Source organism: Salvelinus namaycush, chromosome 9 (assembly GCF_016432855.1).
Source record: "Salvelinus namaycush isolate Seneca chromosome 9, SaNama_1.0, whole genome shotgun sequence".
Taxonomy (NCBI): Eukaryota; Metazoa; Chordata; class Actinopteri; order Salmoniformes; family Salmonidae; genus Salvelinus; species Salvelinus namaycush.
The window spans coordinates 40,472,843-40,490,157 of NC_052315.1; the positions used below are offsets into that span (position 1 = coordinate 40,472,843).

Consider the following 17,315-nt stretch of genomic DNA (forward strand, 5'->3'; position numbering starts at 1 on the left):
TGAGCATGCCAAACCTGCTGGAGGTCCTCAATGTGCAGGGTTCTGTTTCAGCCCAGCAATAACACACCTGATTCAACTTATCAGGTCTAATGAGTTGATAATCAAGTGTGCTATTGCTGGGCTGGAATAGAAGTCTGCTCACCCAGTAGATAGGGATCAGTGGAGCAAGGTTGGCTACCACTGGTATGGAGTTTTTGTTCACCTGAAATGATGCTTCAGTAATAATAGTGTACTTGTTACTACTCAATGTTCTATTGTTGTTTAGACTACATACGAGTTAACTTATTTGTACATTTTGAAGTGATGAAGTGTTGATTCTTTGATGCGTTTAAAATGTTTTAATTGTTAAACTACTATTCAAATTGAACTAGTGTCAATGATGATCACAATCCTGCAATAAAGAGGGTAAGGGGTTCTGTCTCTAATGTGCAGGTGTTGTATTCTCAAAAATGAAAATGTCCTTGATGTCTAGTTGTAAGATCTCCAATTTGATTAATTTAATTTTCATGCTCTCTCATTATATCAGCTACAGTACCAGTCAAAAGTTGACACCTACTCATTCAAGGTCTTTTCTTTATTTTTTACATAGTAGAATAATAGTGAAGACATGAAAACTATGAAACAACACATACGGAATCATGTAGCAACCAAAAGTGTTAAATAAAAATACATTTTATATTTGAGATTCTTCAGTAGCCACCCTTTGCCTTGATGACAGCTTTGCACACTCTTGGCATTCTCTCAACCAGCTTCATGAGGTAGACGCCTGGAATGCATTTCAATTAACAGGTGTACCTTGTTAAAAGTTCATTTGTAGAATTTATTTCCTTCTTAATGCGTTTGAGCCCATCAGTTGTGTTGTGACAAGGTAGGGGTGGTATACAGAAGATAGCCCTATTTGGTAAAAGACCAAGTCCATATTATTGCAAGAACAGCTTAAATAAGCAAAGAGAAACGACAGTCCATCATTACTTTACGACATGAAGGTCAGTCAATCCGTAAAATTACAAGAACTTGGAAAGTCTCTTCAAGTACAGTCGCAAAAACCATCAAGCGCTATGATGAAACTGGCTCTCATGAGGACCGCCACAGGAATGGAAGACCCAGAGTTACCACTGCTGCAGAGGACAAATTCATTAAAATAACTGCACCTCAGATTGCAGCCCAAATAAAAGTAAGACGCATCTCAACATAAACTGTTCAGAAGAGAGTGCAAAAAAAACGGTACTAAAAGGACACCAATAAGAAGAGATACTTGCTTGGGCCAAGAAACACGAGCAATGGACAAATAGACCGGTGGAAATCTGTCTGACGAGTCCAAATTTGAGATTTTTGGTTCAATCCATTGTGTCTTTGTGAGAAGCAGAGTAGGCGAACAAATGATCTCCGCATGTGTGGTTCCTACCATGAAGCATGGAGGAGGTGGTGTGATGTGTTTTGGACAATGATCCAAAACACACCTCCAGGCTGTGAAAGGGCTATTTGACCAAGAAGGAGAGTGATGGAGTGCTGCATCAGATGACCTGGCCTCCACAATCACCCGACCTCAACCCAACTGAGATGGTTTGGGATGAGTTGGACAGCAGAGTGAAGGAAAAGCAGCCAACAAGTGCTCAGCATATATGTGGGAACTCCTTCAAGCTGGTTGAGAGAATCAAGGCAAAGAATGGCTACTATGAATATCAAATATAACATTTATTTGGATTTGTTTAACACTTTTTTGGTTACTACATGATTCCATGTGTTATTTCATAGTTTTGATGTCTTCACTATTGTTGTACAATGTAGAAAATACAATACCCTCAACCTCTCCCATCTATTTCTGATGCCCATCCAGGTTGATTTTTATTTGCCATATATTTTTAACTGTGCTGTTTCACAAAAGTTCTTAACTTACATACATTTTACAGACACAGTATATTTTACATTTGTTATCTTGTTGTTATTAGTCCCACCCTTCAGTTTCATTCAACCCCTCCCATCCATCGCTTAACACCATCCATATTGGATTTCTATTTGCCATAGATTGTGCTGTGCTGTGATGCTTCACAAAAGTTCTGAACCTTTCTATTCTCATTTTATACAGATTGTAAATTAGAGAAATATTTTTGCTAAAAGTATTATATTATTGATCGGTTGACTATGACTTTTCAAATCACCCAGTATTGCTATCTGCAGCGTTAGCTCCAGGTAAATGTTGCAATTCTTTATCCATTCCTGGACCTGTGACCAAAAACAAGCTACATATGGACAGTACCAAAACAAATTATCTAATGACTCAGTCTCTTCACAGCAAAACCTGCAGAACTGGGAAGGTTATAACCCCCATATAACATTCTATTGGTTGCAAGAATTTTGTAAAATAATTTAGAAAAATTCAAAGTTTTGAATCTGGCGTCGTTTTGCTTATCAGTTCATAAACCATGTGCCATGGGATCGGTACATCGAAAAACTATTGCCAACTATTTTGCAATCTATACGGCACAGCTGTACATTTTTTGGTCCTTAAATTAAAATGGTTTATTTTTATATTCATCACACTTTTCTTTAACCAATTTTGGTCTTCAATGCAGGGCCGACAGACAAGTTCCTTAATTTTTCCCCCTCCCACAGAAACCGGGTTTATGTGAAAAGTTACATACACAGCTGGAAAATATGGACACGGACAACGTGACAGTGCGCACCAAGGAAGAGGCGCCACGGACAGACAGAGCTGAAATTTCACTACTTGACATGTGAACAAGGAAGAGACTGAACAAATGAACAACGAAACAGCACAGCAAGTAAGTGAAAGATATAGGTTTTGATTATGTTTTACTGGTAATGGGGACATAGGTAAATGCCAACAAAATAACTTTTTGGTCAGTGTGGTGTGTGTGTGTGTAACCTTCACTTCACTAGGCAAGTCAGTTAACACTTCTTATGGCTGCAGGGGCAGTATTGAGTAGCTTGGATGAAAGGTGCACAGAGGTGCCCAGAGTAAACTGCCTGCTCCTCAGTCCCAGTTGCTAATATATGCATATTATTATTCATATTGGATAGCAAACACTCTGAAGTTTCTAAAACTATTTGAATGATGTCTGTGAGTATAACAGAACTCATATGGCAGGCAAAAACCTGAGAAAAAGTCCAAACAGGAAGTGGGAATTCTGAGGTTGGTCGATTTTCAACACAGCCCCTACAGAACACACAGTGGGATATGGATGAGTTTGCACTTGCTACGGCTTCCACTAGATGTCAACAGTCTGTAGAACCTTGTCTGATGCCTCTACTATGTATTGGGGCCGAAGGAGACAGGAAATAGTCAGGTCTACCATGACCTGGCCATGCTCTGACCATGCGCGTTCACATGAGAGGGAGCTCTGTTCCATCGCACATCTGAAGTCAATGTAATTCTCCGGTTGGAACGTTACTGAAGATTTATGTTAAAAACATCCTAAAGATTGATTCAATACATCGTTTGACATGTTTCTACTGACTGTTACGGAACTTTTTGACATTTCGTCAGCTTTTAGTGAACGCGCTTTCTGACTTTGGATTTGTTTACCAAACACACAAACAAAAATAGCTATTTGGACATAAATGATGGACATTACCGAACAAAATGAAAATTTCTTGTGGGAGTCCTGGGAGTGCATTCTGACGAAGATTAGCAAAGGTAAGTGAAGATTTGTAATGCTTTTTATGAATTTTGTTGACTGCACAATTTGGCGGGTAACTGTATGGCTTCCTTTTGTGGCTGAACGCTGTTCTCAGATTATTGAATATTGTGCTTTTGCCTTAAAGCTTTTTGAAATCTGACACAGCGGTTGCATTAAAAACAAGTGTATCTTTAATTCTATGTAAAACATGTATCTTTCATCAAAGTTCATGCTGAGTATTTATGTTATTTGACGTGGCTCTCTGCAATTTCTCCGGATATTTTGGAGGCATTTCTTTACATGGCACCAATGTAAACTGAGGTTTTTGGATATAAATATGAGCTTTTTCGAACAAAACATATATGTATTGTGTAACATGAAGTCATATGAGTGTCATCTGATGAAGATCAAAGGTTAGTGATTAATTTTATCTCTATTTGTGCTTTTTGTGACTCCTGTCTTTGGCTGGAAAAATGGCTGTTTTTCTGTGATTGTGCGGTGACCTAACATAATCGTTTGTGGTGCTTTCGCTGAAAAGCATATTTGAAATCGGACACTGTGGTGGGATTAACAACAAGATTACCTTTAAAATGGTATAAGATCCATGTATGTTTGAGGAATTTAATTATGAGATTTCTGTTGTTTGAATTTGGCGCCCTGCACTTTCACTGGCTGTTGTCATATCATCCCGTTAGCGGGATTGCAGCCATAAGAAGTTAAGAACAAATTCTTATTTACAATGACGGCCAAACCCGGCAAATTGTGCATCGCCCTATGGGACTCCCAATCAAGGCCGGATGTGACAGAACCTGGATTCGATCCAAGGACTGTAGTGACGCCTCTTGCACTGAGATGCATTGCCTTAGACCGCTGCGTCCGTGTGTGTGTGTGTTAACTATACTAGAATGCTGTAAAAAGGCCACAAATATTTAAAATGTTGGCGTTGTTTTTTTGGCAAGGAAAATATCAGATATCGAACAAAAATGTCATATTGGTGCGTCCCTAGTTACTATACATATAACTTTAACCCATTTCATAAGAGATTCTCCAAAATGTAAATATTCCAGGCATTTATATATAAACTCCAGTCATACTTTATCAAAGGCCTTTTCAAAGTCAGCTATGAATACCAGGCCTGGTTTCCCAGTTTTTCATATTGTTCTATTGTTTCCAGTACTTGCCTTATATCTCCAATGTATCGTCCATGTAAAAAACCTGTCTGATTAGGATTAATAATGTCCGACAATACCTTTTTAATTCTATGCGCTAAGCATTTTGCTAGAATTTTTGTATCACAACAGTGTAAGAGGCCTCCAATTTTGTAAATGGACTGGATCTTTATCTTTACCACTTGGATAATGTTTCAGTTATAATGAATTCAGACCTTCTTGTTGTGTGTATGATAAACTACCATTTATATAGGAGTGGTTTAAACATGCTAATAATGGTCCTCTGAGTATATCAAAAAATATTTGGTATACCTCCACTGGTATGCAATCCAGCCCCGGAGTTTTCCCAGACTTAAAGGCTTTAATTGCATCAATAAGTTCCTCCTCTGTAATTTGGCCTTCCATGAGTCTTTCTGTACAGATGTTAATTTTACATTATTCATAGAAAAAAAATACATACAATTAGCTTTGGATAGTGGAGATGGAGACAAACAAAAACATATGCCTTAAGTACTTTACTTACTCTTTCAAAATACTGTTTGGTGAATCATGGGTGACTCCGTTATTTGGAACAAGCTTCAGTTAATTATTTTTCATAGCATTTCCATGATTAAAAAATAATTGCATTTTATCTTCATATTCATATTACTCTTGATCTTTTTTTGAATACGTTCCTACATTTCTTTTTCCTCTAACTTATTCTGAGCCTCTATGGTACAGTTTTTATTGCTATCCATCTGTACTGTTAGTCCTTCCATTTCCTTTGACCTCATACAGTGGCTTGCGAAAGTATTCACCCCCTTGGCATTTTTCCTATTGTTTTGCCTTACAACCTGGAATTAAAATAGATTTTTTGTGGATTTGTATCATTTGACTTACACAACATGCCTACCACTTTGAAGATGCAAAATATTTTTTATTGTGAAACAAACAAGAAATAAGACAAAAAAACAGAACTTGAGCGTGCATAACTATTCACCCCTCCAAAGTCAATACTTTGTAGAAACACCTTTTGCAGCAATTACAGCTGCAAGTCTCTTGGGGTATGTCTCTATAAGCTTGGCACATCTAGCCACTGGGATTTTTGTCCATTCTTAAAGTGGTCTTATGGACAGATACTCCAGTCTCCGCTGTGGAGCTTTGCAGCTCCTTCAAGATTATCTTTGGTCTCTTTGTTACCTCTCTGATTAATGCCCTCCTTGCCTGGTATGTGAGTTTTGGTGGGCCGCCCTCTCTTGGCAGGTTTGTTGTGGTGCCATATTCTTTCCATTTTTTAATAATGAATTTAAATGGTGCTCAGTGGGATGTTCAAAGTTTCTGATATTTTTTAATAACCCAACCCTGATCTGTACTTCTCCAGGACTTTGTCCCTGACCTGTTTGGAGACGACCTTGGTCTTCATGGTGCCGCTTGCTTGGTTGTGCCCCTTGCTTACTGGTGTTGCAGACTCTGGGGCCTTTTGGAACAGGTGTATATATACATTGAGATCATGTGACACTTCAATTGCACACAGGAGGACTTTAATTAGGTGACTTCTGAAGGTAATTGGTTGCAACAGATCTTATTTAGGGGCTTCATAGCAAAAGGGTGAATACATATGTATGCACCTCTTCAGTTTATTTCACTTGACCAATTTTGACTATTTTGTGAATGCCCATCACATGAAATCCAAATAAATTACAGGTTGTAATGCAACAAAATAGGAAAAACGCCAAGGGAATGAATACTTTTGCAAGGCACTGTAGCTGACACCCCATTCTTTCTGCAGACATCTTTGAATCTTAATTTGGAGCAGATATTTAAGAGGTTTTGCAAAACCTTATCACATAAATCCTTGAGGGAGATTTTAATGTAATTCCGTTACCTAAGTATGTAACGGCAAAGTTCTTCCACTAAATTAGTTTTTGTAATTTTTTCCGTGGACATTTTTTAAAGTAGTTCTTGTGCATGGAGTTGTATGGTTTGTTAAACTTTGAAATCAATGTTTTTTGTTTGGCATAGATTTTAAGGTAAAAAAAACTTAGTCAAAGCGTAATTCCATTACAGTGGTATTGCCCTAAAGCTACAGATAGCTTTGAGAGAAAGACAACTAAGAGGAACAAAAAGAGTGGAATATCATCAACCACTGTACATGCTGCTGTTTTTTCTTTTTCCTGAATGCACCTCCGAGCGAGATTCCTGAAATGTTTCAGATAACCCACAGACAAAAACACACAGTCCAAACACAGACAAGAGAGGCTCCCGGACCAGTAGCACACTCACAGGGGCTCAGGGGGCCAAGCTCACTGAGAACAGTTCCCAGAACTTCCCAGCCCTCCCGTCTTTTCCAACCACCTCCAACCAATGTTACCATCATACGTGTTCCCTCTTACTCAACCCCTTTCACCACCTGTGTGAATGTCCCTTTCTCTGTTAGCATAATAGCATTGATTCAATGACAACTACCAATGACAGAGGACATGAACTTGGGAATACGAAGCACAGCCCAGCATCCCCTATGTGGGGCACAATGTTTTTGGAGGTGCTCGAGATTAGAAAGTTGAAACGAATTGTAGGATAGAGGCCAACTAGTAACAACTGTTTTATAGTTTAAATATACTAGCTACAAGGCATTCTTGAATCCACAATGTAGCCTAGACTGTTTCAGCACAGAGAGCCATCAACTTGACAGGGGATAATGAAAACAAGGCGCTGTGGTCCACAGACCGAGCAGATGCTGGGTAGAGACAGTCATGACTTCATTGATCTGTGAATGAGTGAAGACAGTCAACCCATGCAAACAAACTGCCTAGCCTGGAAGGAGAGACCGGAGAACAACTAGGCTAGTGAGTGAGAACAAAACAATAATTCTAAACACACAAAGTGATAGTACAATAGCTTAAGCTCATTGTATATAACTAATAGTATGATGTTCACCTCTGCACCAATCTTACAACTCTCTCCTGACCTGATCTTTATGCTACACTAGCTTCAGGAGTGACAATTGCTGTGTGACAATTTCTCCAAATGCACTGGGAACATGCTGGAAGTAAGGAACCTCTAGTATATTGGTGCATCTAGGCCTAATCCCTTACTCATGTGTATGTCAAATTAAATTAACTATTGATGTCCCACTTCTCGTGTCAGCATAGCTAGCTAAACTAAAATATTTGCTGTGTCTTGGCCTATAGCCCTGACAGCTGTGGTGTGACATGACGAGCTAGCTATCTTTCTAATCAGATCTTTCGTAATGATATACTGTCAAATGTCTATATACACCACATATTAATATTCTGGATTCTGACTCATGCTCACTATAATATATCTACTCTGGATTGTTCATTTGACCAGTTCAGTCATTTCTTGATTTGTTGTTCTGATTATTTGTGTAATGGTATTGTATTTGCAAGACATTCTACTGCAGTGTTGGAGCTAGCTAGTGGGTAAATCCATGTGAATTCAATTACTTTTTAGGGTTTCCACCCACTCTGCCCAGAGTAAGTGAAAACATGCTTTGGTGATGAAATTTATAAAATACATTATATGTAGACCAATATGCTTATTCTGTATTGATCCGAGCGGTCTTTAACATTTCATTACCAGTATATCCAAAAAGTAGAATTTCGTAATCTAATACATCCAAAATAAGCACAGAGCTCTGTTGACAGAGTGGTGCAGCTTTCTCGCAGTAACTTGAGGATTTTACATGTTGTGGTGGTCGTTTTCAAAGTTGTTACCACATGTCACAAAAAGCAAAATTAGCATGACACAATTTGAATTAAACGTATGCATTAATATGAAAAGTGTATACTAAAATATGAAAATACTACATGTCATGTCTCAAAATCGATATCTATCTTACCTCTATATTGTTTAATGTCCTGCAGATTCGAGAAGATGAGTTCAACTAGAAAGTGAACCGGTCAGGTAGCCTTCATTCTGGCACAGAATCAAGCCTAGTTGACACACTGCTGTGTAATTTTACTTATTTTTGACCACTTTTCTCTCTGGCCTCCACTGATTTAGTCACCCTAATTTTGGCCATTGTACAAGGGTAAAAACTCCAATAACATTTGAACAGCTTATGAGAGAGACATGGGGCTTGGATGAGTTGGTTTTCTTCAAAGAGTATCTACACAATTTACACGTTTTGACAACACCCCTTTTGATTTGAACGAAACCTCCCACACATATTTGCCCATTGTAGAAGCTCAGAACGGGACCTTTTGTACGAAAATAAGAGCTTGCTGTCAAAAAGTGACTGAATTCAAATTAACTTACCCTACATAGCTAAGAATTGCACCTGCAATAACACCTGCAAATCTGTCTGTGTACGAGACCAATAAACTTTTATTTGAAGTGATGACTGGTAAGGGGAATCGTACCGTCCATTTCAATTAAGATCATAACACTGAGATCCCGCTAATGCCCTGGCCTCTGCCTATATCATCACTTACCGTAGCTAACTAACTTCGCAACAGAGGCCTAACGGGAAATATTTGTCACACAATGGTAACGTTCTAAATGCTAACTCAATAGCCTGCTAAATTGACCCTTTAATACTTAAGGACTAAGTATCTTTATACTAATGAGCAATTTAGCCCAAAGTAAAGATTGCAACCGTTTATATTGTGGCAGTTACGGGAGTAGCCTGTCTGACATTCATTGCAACACACATGTACGGCTAGCTATAGAGTTTGCTAGTTAGTGTTTGCTAGCTATAGTGTTAGCTAGCTATTTGGAAAGGGCGGAATGGGTGACTGGCTGGCTAACGTTTAAGATAACTAGCTAGCAAGCTAACGTTATATTGATTGCAAACTCTCTCAGACTCTGGTCAGTATACTACATTCACTGTGTATAGTGTATTAACGAATAAACAACCACACAAAAGCCACATTTCTTTGCCATCTTTTACAGGCGTGGGTGTATTTTTAACCCACCTTTATTCCGTTTATTAGGAACAGGGTCGAAACGGAAGTAACTTCGCAGCTGCGGCAAATGCAAGCTAAGTCAATTACGAACAGTGTGGAGCATTTTAGGATTAGCTAGCTAGGACATCATGAATCTGTCATAGACAACAACAATAGTATGTGTAATTCGTAAAGCACTGAATAGTTACCTTAATGATCCTACGGGGCAGTCCTGCCATCTTGTTTTTAATGAGGGGTTTAGCTGTGACTCTTCTCTTTCGTTTGCATTGACAGCGAAAGGCGCGCACACACCTCTTCCGGTGTTCTGCTCATTTTGCGTCATGGGACCATCCTGAAAGTGTAACATAAATAAATGTAGCTAGTTTGGAAAATGTACTTTTATTATGGTCAATGGGTATGATACGTGACAGTGATTGATTGGACATATCCCCATCTTAAAGTCAGTGATGTTTGTGTAAACATCTGTGATTTATTTCGTTTCATGTTAGTCTTACTGTTGCTGTGAAATAGACATAGGTAGGCTTTGGATCCATCACACAGGCACACTGTCCCTTGATCAATTTCAAAATGTTAATAATTTCTTGGTAAGGTGGCAATCGAAAGGGCTATATGATTTAATTTTAATTTTCAAAATGTCTGGCCTACATGGGTTTCACAATTATTTTGTACATCTATTTCTGAGAGGCCTATGATATGACCAATGCATTGTGCATGTGGTGCTCTATAATTTACAACCAATCAATCAATCAATCAATCAATCAAATGTATTTATAAAGCCCTTTTTACATCAGCCGATGTCACAAAGTGCTATACAGAAACCCAGCCTAAAACCCCAAACAGCAAGCAATGCAGATGTAGAAGGACTTGCTTTTGTTGCTTTTAAAGATTATAAACAGAACACAGTGAACTAGCTGTTCTGTTCCCTCATGAGACTAAACAAACCTGTGTATTTCCTCCCCTCAATGGTAAACTACCGGACCAGATCAGGATGCAGGGATCAGCATTGTACAATGGGACCCGTGGAGCTCCACCTCTTGGAGCTCCACGGGTCCCATTGAAAAGGCTGACTAGAGAGAAGGCTGACTAGAGAGAAGGTGACCAGCTGACTACAGGCATGCACACTCTGTACCAGCACATGAGAACAGGTAGGACACACACTCTATAGAGATGTATTTCTCTGCCATAAGCTGTCAGGTCAATTACAGGCTGAAGATGTAGAGCAGAGAATTACATGTGTTCCAATACAGAAATGATTAGATTTTGTGAGATGAATTGTGAGAGGTAAGAGCTATGGGATTGTTGCTGTTGAAATCTGTAAGAATCCTAACTAAATCTGATCTCATTCAAATTTGAATTGTTATGATATTATTTTGATTGCCATATTTTAAAATGAGTGATTCCTCATGAAACCAGGAGAAAAAAATACCATTATTTTGGGGATTGTTATGAAAATTAAACCATAGAATAGTCCTTTGGATGAATTATTGTTGACATATATTTGACATTTGTATCTAAAAGCATAATTGAGAAAATATTTATCAAAGTTGCCATATTTATGACATTTTGGCCTTACCCAGGCCTCCTGTAAGACTCCATAATGTTTCATCTGTAGGTGCTACAAAGCAAAAATATGTGTGTCATATGAAGCTTTACCGCTTGCTTTGTAATATGACCTGTTTTTTGATTTCAATAATTGTACCTTTAGATAGAAATGTCAAATATTTGTCAACAATCCTCCAAAGGACCATTTTATGGATTACATTTCGTGAGAATTGGTATTGGTATTTTTCTGTCCTGGTTGTGTGAGCTAAGTGTTTCCATATCGTTAAATAGAAGAACAAAGTTTGACTTCTGGATTTTGAGTTTTACATTATGGCAGTTGATAAAAATGGCCTCTTTTGCCAACTCACTGTTCTGTTCTCTCAGCATAGCTTTAAAATAGTTGAACACATTTAAACTCACAGCTTTCATAACAGTGCTTAGGAATTAACATTACAAGCAACAATGGTAGACATATGAAAATAACCATGTTAAAAATCTCTGGGTTATAAGCCTGTAATTACTGATGTTAATGTACAGTATATTTTATTTACTAGGTGCCGGTTTTCTGCTCATTTAGTGCAAGAGCAGCTGTACAGCATATGATTGGGATCTCTGGTATTTTGGGAGATTTTGTCATTTAAAGTAAAACATTTGATAAAAATGTTTTACAAAAAAATTAAGGAAACTCATTAAAAAATATATTTATTCTGTGTTCCTATCTTGAGTGAGATAGGCCTACTGTTTATATTCTTATACTCAGTTAGTTCCAACACATTTGATGAATGCTAATGGCATGTTTTAGAGCAGGTATTCCTGAGGCGGCAGGTAGCCTAGTGATTAGAGCATTGGGCCAGTAACCGAAAGGTTGCTGGATTGAATCCCTGAGCTGATAAGGTACAAATCTGTTGTTCTGCCCTTGAACAAGGCAGTTAACACACTGTTCCCCGGTAGGTTGTCATTGTAAATAAGAATTAGTTCTTAAATGACTTGCCTAGTTAAATAAAGGTAAAAAATATATATAATTAAACTTCGTAAACTGGAGTACGTGTACCCCCAGGGTTATGCACAATTCCATTGGGGGTATGCCAAATTAAAAAGTACAAAAATGATTCACATTTTCAAACAATCCATTTATATTCGGGTGAGGTTTTTTTCTCGCCTGAGTAGCCTCGTTTCACTGCCAAAAATCAAATTAAACTATCTAGTGTTCAGCAAAATAACAACACAATGTCAAATACAGGTAGCCTAGTCAAGTAGTTAACATTTAATCACATTAACCGTTACTCTCTCGCGGGAATTCCACTAACAGTCCGTAGATAGCCAAACGTAGCTGCTGCTCATGTTGGTATCTGTACTGATGGCGCAAAAGCCACGACAGGGAGACATAGTGGAGTGGTAACGCGTGTGCAATCAGTTGCTCTCGACCCCACTTGGGTACACTGCAGCATCCAATGAGAGGTTCTTGCTGCCAAGGGAATGCCTGACAGCTTGAAAGACGTTTTGGACACTACAGTGAAAATGGTTAACTTTGTTAAAGCAAGGCCCCTGAACTCTCATGTATTTTCTGCACTATGCAAAGATATGGGCAGCGACCATGTAACGCTTTTACAACATACAGAAGTGCGCTGGTTAGCAAGGGGCAAAGTATTGACACGTTTTTTTAAATTGAGAGACGAGCTTAAAGTCTTCTTTACTGACCATCATTTTCACTTGGCTGACCGCTTGCATGATGATTTCTCACACGACTGGTCTATCTGGGTGATGTTTTTTCTCGCCTGAATGATCTGAATTTAGGATTACAGGGACTATATTCAATGTGCGGGGCAAAATTGAGGCTATGATTAAGCAGTTGGAGCTCTTCTCTGTCTGCATTAACAAGGACAACACACAGGGCATTCCATTATTGTATGATTTTTTGTGTGTAAATTAACTCAAGCTTACCGACAATGTTGAATGTGATATAGCGAAGCACCTGAGTGAGTTGGGTGTGCAATTACACAGGTACTTTCCCCGAAACGGATGACACAAACAACTGGATTCGTTATCCCTTTCATGCCCTGCCTCCAGTCCACTTACCGATATCTGAACAAGAGAGCCTCATCGAAATTGCAAGAAGCAGTTCTGTGAAAATTTAATTTAATCAGAAGCCACTGCCAGATTTCTGGATTGGGCTGCGCTCAGAGTATCCTGCCTTGGCAAATCGCACTGTTAAGACACTGATCCCCTTTGCAACCACGTACCTATGTGAGAGTGGATTCTCGGCCCTCACTAGCATGAAAAGTAAATACAGGCACTGTGTGTGGAAAATAATTTAAGACTGAGACTCTCTCCAATGCAACCCAACATTGCAGAGTTATGTGCATCCTTTCAAGCACACCCTTCTCATTAACCTGTGGTGAGTCATTCACAATTTTCGATGAACAAATAAGGTTTTATATGTAAGATGGTTAAATAAAGAGCAAAATGATTGATCATTATTATATTATTATTTGTGCCCTGGTCCTATAAGAGCTTTTTGTCACTTCCCACGAGCCGGGTTGAGACAACACACTCATTCTTATGTTTAATAAACATATCGTATAATGTGTGTGTGTGGCAGGCTTATAATGATGGCAAAAAACAACATTTGAGAGTGCGCTGACCCTGGTGCTAGAGGGGGTATGCAGCTGGAGGTTGAATGTTTGTAGGGGTACAGGACTATAAAAAGTTTGGGAACCACAGTTTTAGAGGATGTCAAATGATCCATAAAACAGGCTTAATTCATGAGTTAAGCCATAACTTATTCAAGCTGGGATGCGAACTCCCCACCCTTTCAACCTTGCACTATGAATTTACCAGAGCTCTATCAACAGGTTAGAAAGAACACAAAAAGAGAACATCAATTAATTATAGCAAGCTGGTGAAATACCTGCTTAGGACCTGAAATGACAACTCACTTCAAGATTTCAGCAGTGCGTTTTATAACAGTCTAATCAGGATTAAAAAATATATACATGATATATCATATATAAATTGTTTTACATAATGATAAAGTATTGATGTTTGTTGTCCTAAAACAATCTCATTCCCCAAATTGACCCCCAACCTATCCCTTCCATGGTCACACTGTGATCTTTCGTCGACCAATTGTCCACCATGTCGAAGGGCTTTATAGAGAAAAAAAAATTCCCTTCCCTGCCCCACCTTGCCCCCCTTCCAAATGTTCCATTGTCTGGGCACACAGGAACAGATGAACCAGGGTCTAATCTAGTACTTTTTCTCAGTGCACAGAGAGAACAGACAATACCAGCTGAATTAGAGGGGCTGTTGCTTCCACAGGGCATCTGATTTGAGGAGCGGGATCTGTCCTGACAGGGCTCAACCAGAATTCCTAACCCACTCATATAGTATTTTAGCCAGCCCATCACACAATGACACATTGCACAATCTTAGCCCATAACACACAGGTTGCTTGCATTGGCCCATATTCGATTCGTCCTGTTAACCTTTACTTTTTTAACATTGAAAAAATGAAATTAAAAATGTTTACATTGTACAGGTGTGAAATGCTGTGCAGTAAGGAAACTTTTTTGCCCAAAATCCTACAACCCTTAGAAAATCTATCTTTTCAAATGAACAAAACTTTCTTCAAAAACAACCTACAACAGTTCTATTTATACCCTGGCTGTTCTATTCTGTGTTTGCTTCAGACAACTTTTGTCATTGTAACAATGTAGCTTTGTTTATAGAATTTTTTTTTTACATAAAAACACAAATAAACAAAGCTACATTGTTACAATGACAAAAGTTGTCTGAAGCAAACACAGAATAGAACAGCCAGGGTATAAATAGAACTGTTGTAGGTTGTGTTCGAAGAAAGTGAGATATTTTTACACTGTTGTTTATCTCTCCTAGTTGAGGTGGCACCATGTAGCAATCCCTGGCGCATGGCCTGTCTACTGGGCATTTTCAACTTCCTGGGGTCGGTCACACCCCTCCATGTGGCTCCCGTGATGACTGGCCTCCGCTCCGCCTTTTCAGCCACGCGGACCAATAGCATCCTGGGAGGCACTCAGAAGGCTGTGACCTTCAACAAGCTCCTAGTCAATACAGGGAGTGATTTCAACCCAGACACAGGCCACTTCCGCTGCAGAATCCCTGGAGCCTATTACTTGTCCTTCACGTTGGGGAAATATCCCAAGAAGATGTTGTCTGTCATACTGGTGAAGAATGGGCAGGAGGTGCAGGCTATAGCCTATGACGATTACAAAAAGAAAGGGAGGAAGGTCCAGAGTCAAAGTGTCATGATCAGCCTGAGGGCCATGGACACAGTGTGGCTGATGCTGCAGGACAGTCCTCAGTATGCTCTATACAGCAACGCTGGACCTTACATCACCTTCACCGGTTATCTGGTGTACCCCGACATCTCCGCCACTGGCTATCTCAACAACCACCTATCCTTGTCAGGGCAGCCCTACCCCAACTCCAACTGTCCCCCTCCTGGAGACCACAGATACGGCTGGAGCGGTAATGCTGAGGCCCCTGTGGAGCCTCGCTCTGCCTTCTCCGTGGCCAGGACATCCCCGGTCCTGGGGGAGAATGGTGGCGGGCACCAGGAGAAGGAGCCTCTGACCTTTGATGTGGAGTACGTCAACATTGGAGGGCACTTTAATAAGACGTCGGGCCGCTTCACCTGCCGCTACCCTGGTGCTTACTACTTTGCCTTCACTGTGGGGAAGCACCCGCGCAGGGCAGTGTCCGTCAAGCTGATGACAGGCCACGGCGAGGTGCAGGCCATGGTGTTTGACGAGGATAAGTCCAGGAGGAGGGAGATGCAGAGCCAGAGTTTGCTGCTGTCGCTGCATAGGGGGGACAACGTGTGGCTCTACAGCCAGCAGGACGAGCGCTACGCCGTCTACAGCAACCAGGGACGCTACACCACCTTCTCAGGCTTCCTGGTCTACCCAGACGTTGAGCCCACCACCACCACCAGCCAGGACCTGGACAGAACTCACTTCTGAGGGCTCGGAGTTCTTCAAAACACACTGGACCCTCCTTGAAATGTACATTGTGCTATGGTTACAAAATCTAATTTGTGAAAGTGTGAATGTAAGTGCTAAGTTACACTATGCTTCATAGGCTTTGTTTAGAACCGCTGTAGTCAGCTTCTGTTTCTCTTTATTACCACATTTTCTGTGGATAAGTGGGTCATTTTATGTTTTGTTTTTGGCTGCGTTTAAACCAACGTTATAGGTTATATGTTAGTATATGATGCTGGATCATTAGGATTCTTTGGATACCTCATGTTTTTTTTCTATCATTCACCAAAAACTATGGGTTACAATAAGTAGAGCTTTCCTATGTAATCTTTATATATACAGACTTGCTTAGGGACATAATTATTTATCCTTACTGAGCAGATGTTTTTGCAAAGACTCAGCAAAACTCAGAAAACCATTTCATCATTTAACTTGTGTTAAATGCATTGAGTAGACTACTATGTAAATACTGCATAGTTTGCCTGAATGACTGTATGGAGTTAGATAACCTGAATGTGATGTAGTTATGAATGTTTGATCTATTCTGAATGCATAGTGAAAGAATATTCATTAAAGGAGAAGTTTACCCAAAATCCAGAAACTCCCAAGTGTATTCCATACATTGAAACTAGTTCAGTGGAGTTTGCCCTCTCCCCCTCTCTCTCCCTGTAGGTCAAGTGACTTGTGACATTGATGGATGCAGGCCTCGCTATGCTCTGTTGCCAGTGAATTCATGATTCATAAATCTGCGAAGTGTGGACAAATTTGTTGTTTTATTGAAGGCGTATGGCCGAATGAGCTATTTGTTTTGAGTCAGGAAATGTGTACTTTTCCACGTAAAACATTTGCGATTATTTTACATAATTATTTTATGTAGCCGACTGCCACAGTGCATGTGCGCTCTCGGGGGGAATCCCTGCTAAGTAGAAATGGCACTGTATGCCCTTATTGACAGATGCACGTTTTTTTGGCGCAGAAATGAAGACAACGTTACACATTAGTTATACAAAGTAAACAACAATCTACAAATATGTC

At 39.6% G+C, this 17,315-nt stretch overlaps 2 protein-coding genes across 2 annotated transcripts in view; one reads left to right on the plus strand and one right to left on the minus strand.

The window, feature by feature from the left end:
- Window positions 1-10,037, minus strand: part of LOC120054064 (ubiquitin-conjugating enzyme E2 N) — a 22,705-nt gene extending 12,668 nt beyond the window's left edge. The window contains exon 1 of the mRNA XM_039001435.1: window positions 9,909-10,037. Within this exon, the coding sequence (XP_038857363.1) occupies window positions 9,909-9,938 (30 nt within the window). The 5' untranslated portion in view covers window positions 9,939-10,037. The remainder of the gene's footprint in view (window positions 1-9,908) is intronic.
- On the plus strand, window positions 9,520-16,861 carry LOC120054063 (complement C1q tumor necrosis factor-related protein 4-like). Its single transcript, XM_039001434.1, has 3 exons — window positions 9,520-9,622; window positions 9,748-10,865; window positions 15,157-16,861. The coding sequence occupies exons 2-3, from the start codon at window positions 10,835-10,837 to the stop codon at window positions 16,260-16,262; spliced, it is 1,137 nt and encodes a 378-aa protein (XP_038857362.1). The 5' UTR covers window positions 9,520-9,622; window positions 9,748-10,834; the 3' UTR covers window positions 16,263-16,861.
- The last annotated feature ends 454 nt before the right edge of the window (window positions 16,862-17,315 follow it).